The 9,002-nt window shown below is 39.5% G+C and overlaps 1 protein-coding gene across 1 annotated transcript; it reads right to left on the minus strand.

Moving 5' to 3' along the window:
- Positions 1-3,737: 3,737 nt before the first annotated feature.
- On the minus strand, positions 3,738-4,522 carry LOC144702666 (putative calcium-binding protein CML14). Its single transcript, XM_078574673.1, has one exon. It carries the CDS (start codon positions 4,241-4,243, stop codon positions 3,785-3,787), a length of 459 nt encoding a protein of 152 aa, XP_078430799.1. The 5' UTR covers positions 4,244-4,522; the 3' UTR covers positions 3,738-3,784.
- Positions 4,523-9,002: the final 4,480 nt, after the last annotated feature.

The raw sequence follows: 9,002 nt of genomic DNA on the forward strand, positions 1-9,002 counted from the left end.
CGCGCTCATCCTCCTCCTGCACCTCCACCCTCTATCCACCTCGAGCTCTACCTCAAACCACCATTTGTTTTATATAGTGGGGCTGTAGATTGGTGGTACCTTCACATAAAAGTCTAAAAAAATGAAAAATTAAAAAAATTAAAAAATGGAAAAAATTAAAAAACAAAAGTAAACCATGAAAATAAAATGAAATTAATGTTTGCTGCTAAATATTTCAAAGAGTAAATCATGGATCTGAATAACAATATAAAGCTCATCACCTTTCCCAACTTAAAGTCTAGAAGCAACATCCACAAAAAGAACTGGAAGTGAAGGGTGGAAATAAAACAGCTATGGAGTAATGGAGTTAGACACCCAATAAAAAGAATCAACATGCAAGAATGAGCCATTTTATATGCCATAAGACAGAAAGTTCATATTGTGCATTAAATAACAGAAAACAAGTGAAATTCTTAGAGTTAGTCATTTATACTGTATGTACATTATTTCATCTTTTCATAAATATAACTCCAGCCTACTTCAGGTTGATGATCCTACTTATTTATTGAATATGAATAAAAATAATGTAAGCCTAATGGTTGATATTATTTCCTTAGAAAATTATAAAGCAAAATAAGCCTGAGAAAACTTATGGTCATCCCAACTAATGATAAAGAACTAAAGCATTTGGATTGCTAAAAATAAAAATGGAAAAAAAATCATTTGAAGAAATTGAACAACCCCCTAGAAAATGTAAGACATCATACGACTGGTAAAAAATGTTAGGTCTATATTTGGCGTATAATTTGATTGGAAATCGTTTGATAAGAGCACTCTAATAGAACCTTATATAAGAAAATATATATATGTAGCAAAAACGTAATATTATGTTACTTTTAATTATATACATATTTTAGACAACCAGAGATGACCTATTTCCAGGTAAATTACATAGCTGCATAAAATTGTTTCCTGTTAAGGCACTACAGCTCCACAAAATTAAATAGTTGATGCAAGTTACCCAAAGGTTATCCAATTCTAAGAAATCAGAACTTTTGTAAAGAAGCTAAACACTTTTTGAACAACCAATGATGAACTAAGAAAAGAAGATGAACCTGGATGTTATGAATTTAAGAAAATTCATATTCAAGCTCTGAAATTTAAATTATAAAATAAATGTTTATTCGAAGTTGCTCAAACCATAAACTGTCCCTTCATTGCAATTTTTATATAACAACATAACACATAATATTTTGAGAGAATGACTAGTTAACAATTTTTAAATGATATATATGCTCTAAAATTTATTTCACGATGTTTTAGGTGTTAAAAAGGGCAGCCCGTATTTTCACTAATTTCACTTTACCATAAACCCATAATTATCATAAGCTTACATTCATAAGTGATTAACACTTTTTTATTTTTTCTCAACATTTTATACATGCAGCCTATTATTACCATCCACTTCATTCAAAATTTTGTTTTATCCACTGAAGTTGTATTGATTCTCCTCCAAAGTTTGTTGTCTCTGTTATTGTGTTTGTTGTTTACTGAAATCGTATTTCTACCTCTTTTATTTGTATATTGATTATCCGATAAATTAATTGTCAAAAAATAATATAACTTGTCCAATTTCAATCGTGAATTAACATTGTCTATGTTATGATGGGAAATGCCTATTGTGGCTGCCATTTCTAAACATAACTAAAATTGGATGTCTAAGGCGAGTTGTGAGGCCCCAAAGTAGGCAGCATTCCTGCAAAAAGACTTGCATGCTGATAATTGAGAACTTGCCCACATACATGGACTCAAATAAAGAGATTGAGTTCATAAGTGGGAACACTGTATGAATCACGATGGTGATAGTTAACCTTGATCTTTAATGCCAATGCCCTCTAAGCGCTTGTGCTCCTCGTCGTGCAAGCAGGGAGGATAAGGGTAGGCCACGCGTGCAGGACATGGGCATTGTGCGGGCAGGCTACTGAGGAAGCAGGGACTGTGCAGGCTGTGTGGCAGGCCGTATGCATAAACGAGCCAGGGTGCACAGGTTTCTGGCACTGCACGTGCATGGCACAGGGCGTGAGACATTCTGCCAAGGGTCTAAGGCATGGCACAGAGAGCTCTGAGATGGCTGCGGGGTGGGTTGCGGGGTACCCCAACATTTAGTGTTGCGATGTGCAGTCGCCAAGGCTTAGGGTGCCAAGCACAACGACGCCAATGCGGACCGAGCGCAGGGGTGTTCAAGTGGGTGATGTAGGGCATAGAGCGTCAAGGCTCAAATCACGCACAAGGGTGCGATGGATGGGTGTCGGGGCATTTGGTGTGATCGATCAAGCCATGTGCCGGGAGCCATTACCAGAGGTGCATGTCGCCTTTGCTCGGGGTACGCTTTTAGCAGCGGTGCCTGCAGGTGCGTGCACGGGGTTGCAAGCCTCAGGATGCAAGGGAATCATGACCCAAAGACATAAGTTGCACCCCATCTCGTTTCTTTGATATCATCCCTGCTCTTCTCCCATGCAGTGGCTACAGCTTATGACTAACCTTGTTCCATATAATGCAATGTCCTATTTGATGCTAGGGGCCTAGCCCTATCTTCTCTCCTTAACCTCCAAGCACTCCAAACCTGCCCAAAGAGACTTCTATTGCACAAGCAAAGGCTGCTCGAAATTCCTGCCCAAGTGTTGAGGTTGGCACGTATTCGATCCGAGCATTGTTCTTTGGTTTGGATTTCAGCGCGTGGCACAACTTGATAGTAAAGTATGGCATATATTTATTACTCGTTGGGTTCACAAAAATATAAACACAAGTTTTCAATGTACGACATAAGAAATAATGGACAACCAAAAGCAATATACAACATTCTATATACAATATTGGGGTGGTCAATTTGTCTAAGCAAAAACCAAAGCTCTTGACATCGCAATCTTTGTTGGGTCGTACCTGCTCAACACACCCATTGTTGAGGAGATTTCCTTGACATGTCAGCAAATGACAGCCAATAGGGTTTAATATAAGAGTAGACGAGTAATAAATGAACAGGAACCCTATACTGATTAAGAGATTTAGACAGGAAAAAGATAGGAAAAGATATAAGAAAAGATAGAATGATAGGATTAAATATATGAGAAGATAGACAGATAGGATTAAACATAGATATGAAAAGATAGAAGGTAAGGATTAAACATAGAGAGGAAAAAGATAGATGGTTAGGATTGAATCAGATTCAGCAGTTACATAGTGTTATAACGGCCACGATTGATTGAACAAAGTAATTTATATTGTTATCACATATAGTTGCTATAGATACAAACACACATGTACATTTTCTTTTGCGGAATACAACGACCATAACCAACTTCTTACTGTCTTCTTGTGTCATCGACTCTTCTTCTTCTTTACTTCTCCTCTCCCATTATCTCCCCATTTTTCTTATGTTATTTACTTCGTGGAATTCGATCAATCTCAAAACCCATTTCCTCCACACACCCGCCCCCCCCCCCTCCCCACCAAAGTAAGAGCGGAGATACCATCTTACATCTGAACATGAGTTTATCGTCATGCTTTTCTACAAGATGTGAAGTAACATGAAGTGCCTCATCCTACTGAGAGGTCCTCCCTCCAATCAGCTAAACGTACGAACGTCGTAGCCAAGTGAGAGTTTTGCCATCCGGCATTTAGAGTTTTAACCGGCTGCCAATCCAACGTTGTTTCGTCGTTGGAGTAGGGTCGTTCACTAATCCCAGTAATCACCCCATCGTGATTGGCCGATCTCATCTGCATCGACGATAAGCCCAGCCGCCACCTCTCAATGAAGAACTCTGTTCATGATGGATGCGAACTCGGAGAAGCTAATGGCACCGTCCCCGTCTACATCGGCCTCCTTCATCATCTCCGTGAGCTCGCGGAAGGTGAGGGGGTGACCCATCTTGGCCATGGCACGGGCGAGTTCCGGCGCACTGATGTACCCATTGCCGTCACCGTCGAAGGATCGGAACACCTCTTTCAACTGTTCCTTATCGACGAGAATTTTCTCTAGCAAGATGGGTGCAAAGGCCGCCACGAGTTCGACTAACTCGATCGCTCCGTTCCCGTTAGTGTCGACGTTTTTCAAGAGAGCTCGCATTTGAGCTACCGTCGGTGTGAGGCCGAGAAAGCGGAGGAGTTCGGCGAGCTCAACGTGGGTTAAGCTTCCGTCTGCGTCCTCGTCAAACTTTGAGAAGACCGCTCGAAGCTGCTTCAGCGGGTTGCCGTGGAAACGAATCATGGCTGCAGCGGCTAAGGCAAGAGGGTGGTGTAGGATGTGGCGACGACGATGGCAACTTGCGTTAAGAACGAGTTGACAGAGACGACAGAGAGAGAGAGAGGTGTGGAAGATTTGACCCGCGTTTGTTGAGGTTTTGCGGCCCTTTTTCTAACGCCTCGCTTGATCGGCTTTCTTTGGACGAGTCAGTTTCGGGAATGAGGTCATCGGTCCACGCATAGGCTGGTATCATCAGGTCTTAGTTGTTGCGATAAGGTTTTAGTCTGTCGGCCTCTGGCAACTGGGCTTCGCAGATGGATCACGTTGCCTTGTCGACACCGTCCAAAAATGGTTGAGTCCTCTGGGATCCAGACTATCGTGATGATAATGGTTGTATCGACCTTTTGATAAACATATTATTTCTAAAATTGCAAGGATTGAGACTTCATCTTTCTGTTCTTCAAGAGAACTGGACAACTAGCTAATAAAAGATTTCAGCAATAAATCAAAAACTTCATACATATAACAGAAAAATGAGAAGTACAGAAATTCGAATCAAACGGGAGCGCAAGGAGAGCATCTCATCGTCTGCGATCATGTTTAATCATATTTAATGGTAGTCCCTCTCCGCCATTCGCGGATTTCTTTATTTACTGTTTATTGCATTACTGGACGAAGATTGATATCCTCTTTGAAATACATGGCTATAGATATACTATCACAGAATGAGACTTCCGGTCTACCTTTTACCTAGCGATGAAATAGGACTATTGAAATAAAAAGACAAACTGATTTTATTTTTATGATATCACCCATTGTACAAGAAATTCACGAGATCGACCATTATATAATGAAAATTCAGGTGTGGAAAAAGCATGCTAGAACTGCTCAAAGGAAACTAAAAAACAAAAAGAGGGAACTCAGAATGATAAAAATTCTACTCACTTGTCATTGTATTATCTCTCTCTCTACTTTTTTATGTAAGATCTTAGATGGACTGAACCCAAAATCATTAGATCATTCTCTCAACAGTTCCTCATCATAAATAGGACATCAAGACTGCTTGTTGTTTTCTCAACCCGTCCGGGCGGTCTGTAAGGAACTCAGATCACTGCGCCTGACATTTCATTTCTTCTTTTTTTTATTTGTTCTCTGAATCATTGTACATCTTTTGTGTGCACTTACGCGGTAATTGGATAACTAAAAGATGCGCCAAGCGGATTGGGCTTGACTTATTCTAGGATTCTCAGAAGGGCAAAGGGTGGAAAAAGAAAAAGACGAGATGAACGGCTCCCATGCTTTTTCGGCAACCAATTTATTTTTAGCCATATAATCTGCCCACAAATAGAAAACCGAGAATTTTCTTCTGAAAAACAAAAATGAACCGAGAGAAGGGTCCATGATGGAGATTACTCGCTCGCCAATGAAGCAGTTTCTTATCAGGCATTGTTAGTACAGGAGTTGACATCAAGAGTCAGAACTTCTGTCGAATGAAGGGTACAAGTGTATTTTCGACAGAAATTGAGAACCTTATAAACATCTTTTCTGTCAATGGTTGATTTCGATTTACAAAAGAATTTGAAATAACTCGTCAAATTACATAAGTGATTAACCACATTATATCCAGTTGATTATCCAATGGAAAACTTTTCTCAGATAAGTCAAGTATTTCGTATTCTGTCTTTCTATATTTGTCTCGTTCCCTTCTGAAAAATGATGTCCAAAAATCAACAAAAGTAAAAAGCAAAATATTATTATAAAATATATTTAATCATTTCATGATTGATAATACCCATATAATTATTTTAATGCTAATAAAAATCATGTCTTTATTCTGTTTATTAATGTGTTATTAGAGAATTTACACAAGACTAGAGGAATAGTTCACAGGGAAACTTATTGACATTCCCTCTATGTCTCTGACCATTGATGTATGGATTTTAGATAAAATTTTCAGCCGATTGAGCATAATGATTAACTGGGTCAAAATTTTCACAAAAAAAGAGTTTTCACATTTTCTACTGGAATTATCATTCTGGATCTCATTAGTGAGCACGATTATGCTACTAGCACTGTGAGTGTGGCCTGTAAGCTAAGTTTTGTTTTGTATCACGAAAGGTGTTACTTTTAAAATGATGTCCAACAACTTGTAATCAGTTATAAATTTTGGATTTCAGGTTACAGAAATTAGGACGCATAGTTCGTCGAGCAAAGAACCCATGATGAATATCTTGGCAGAGAAACTAGGCCCTACAATGACACACTTCACATCTTGAAGACATGTCTCATGTATGGCCCACATCTTCAATATCAGTGTATACGTGTCAATGAAGTATTTACATGTGTTGCCATCACAGCCTGATTTTAAATATGGATGGTCTTATGGAAATTGAAAATGATAGAGCACATGAAAGTGATGTCGTGAATCCAACCGATGCTGATGAGGATACTCATGCTGACCAGTTCTTCAAGAATTCAGAGACTATAATGAGTGATGTTGTGGCAATGTAAGTTGTTTTTTTTAAAGATGTGAGAGAAAAAATAGGTGTCTTTCTTTATTTTTTTATATAATGAAACTCCTAGAGATGAGAATAAGTTAACAAGCAATTGTGCAAGAATCCCTGCAATATGGCATTATTAAATATGAGGCGAGTGATAAACCAAACAAAGGGGTTAAATAATGGCATTAATGATTCTTATTAATGCAATAATGTTGCTAAATTTCCTTACAAGGATAGACATTGTGAAAATTGACAAAGGAAGTACGGGACAAGGCCGGCGCCCAACAAGAACCAATATTGACAGTAGTAGTTGCTCAAACACGTGCAGCAGACGTGTGCGCCTTCAGAAGGAGTGCCGAGTGAATTGTCGTGTTCACATTTGCAGTAGTGGAAGCTGGGTAGGGCATGACAGAGCAAGACAAGAGCCAATGAAATTTGGGCTGCGGGGGTCATGGAGGAGTGGTAGCGCTCACTGAGAGTATCGGGAGATGCAGCCACGGATGGTGTGACAGGGTGAGTCTGGTACTGGTGTATACCGGCAGCGGACGTCACCTCGGGAGACATTGCTATGCAGACCTAGAGCTTGGATGGTGAGGCACGTGAGTTCTATTCAGAAGGCAAATCAACTCGGGCGGTGTTGATCGACAATGCTGGGGATGGGAATAGTCAAGAGCAACGATTGTAATTGCACCGTGTGTTCCCCCATTATTCCTCTCACGATTGGCCGAGGAGAGAAGTGACCATTGGAAGGCTCGCCGGGAGAGGGGGGAGGTTGTGGGTGTAGTGTCGCGCCAGCGTGGTGCAATAACTGGCTTGTGTCAATGGAAGTTCAAGGCAGCAAAAAGGCTAGCAGCAAGGGTGCAGTGTCGCGCGGCAATAGTCGGGAGTGTTACATGTGCTAGAATGGGCATCCCATGCCAGGGTCAAGCAAGACGTCGACCTAGGAACTTCGCGGTACCTTGTGGTTATCATGGTAGCAACCCGATGATCAGGGCAGTCCTGGTCGCGACATGGCCGTGGAGTTTCTGAAACCATGATAACATACATTTCTAGTATTCTATGATCATATTTACATGTTATATAGCTTAAAATGATTAAATCTATTTTTTAAATGAATTTCTGAATTTTCTGCATATTTTGGGATTTTTCTAACAATAAATTATAAAATAATATACTTTTGAGACAGAATATGATTTTTATGGAATTTTTGGACATTAAATTTGGAGACATATGATTTTTCTGAGTCAAAATATATATTTATAAATATTTTGTGGATTTTTACTTTATTTAATATGAATTTTAAAGTTTTTTTGGCTTTTTTTTCACCGAGTGACATGGCACGCTCACATCCACTCATTTCAAACAAAGAAAAGAGAAAAAAAAAAGAGGGTGACATGCTGACACTTCACCACGTCAGCCTCGAGAAAGAGGGGTTTTTTATGGTTTTTCTTTGTTTTTCTTTATCATTTTGTCAGGTACACGTGGCACAGAATACGAAGGATGCCTGCATGAAATAAGAAAATTACGGAATACGAAGTGCTTTGACTTCTTAATAGTCACAGAAATCATGGATGTTGATGAGGAGAGAGAAGGAAATCAAGGGCTATGATTATTTCAACTTTAAAGGGCCATGACTTTTGATCGACAATTCCGATTGAGTTGAAATTTTTAGCATTACTTTGCCTTCCCCTCCTCTTTCTATCTATACCCTCTGATCTATAAATAGAGGCCTGGATCATTATGAAATTCATCTTTAACTTGCTTCCTACTTTTGTGGGCTGATTGAAAGATAGTGAGTTTTGAGATCCATCAAGAATGTTCTTGGTATCCTAGGTGTGTGGGGAGAAGTATTGGAGAAGAGGGGGAGCTTACCCGCACTCGTAAATTGCCGAGATCCTGGTGAAACGTAAGGATCTAAGGTAAGTATCTTTGCCTTATGTTGTCTCTTTCCCGACGCCATAGTTAACGTAATTCGGGTTTATCATCGTTCTTGCAACCTCATTTTACTCTCTTTTCTCATCTCTTCACCCTCGCCATTGTACCATTCCAAATCCAATCACTATCGCCATTCATACCATCATCCATAATCATGTTTCTCACTTGCACTTACTCTTTAATTTAAGTTAAATTAACTTATAACATACTGACTTTTAATTGATATCACTAGCTCACATCCTCAAATCGTGTTTTCGTCGAGTCTCTCGTTCATCATCACGAGTATAATAAAGTAATTCCTTAATCATCCTTCTCTGTGGAGATGATCCGTACTCATCACTAACCAC

Source organism: Wolffia australiana, chromosome 4, assembly GCF_029677425.1.
Source record: "Wolffia australiana isolate 7733 chromosome 4, ASM2967742v1".
Taxonomy (NCBI): domain Eukaryota; kingdom Viridiplantae; phylum Streptophyta; class Magnoliopsida; order Alismatales; family Araceae; genus Wolffia; species Wolffia australiana.

What these genes read in the sequence shown, in the direction of transcription:
- LOC144702666 (XM_078574673.1), bottom strand. Translation starts at nt 4,243, where the DNA reads ATGATTCGTTTCCACGGCAACCCGCTGAAGCAGCTTCGAGCGGTCTTC.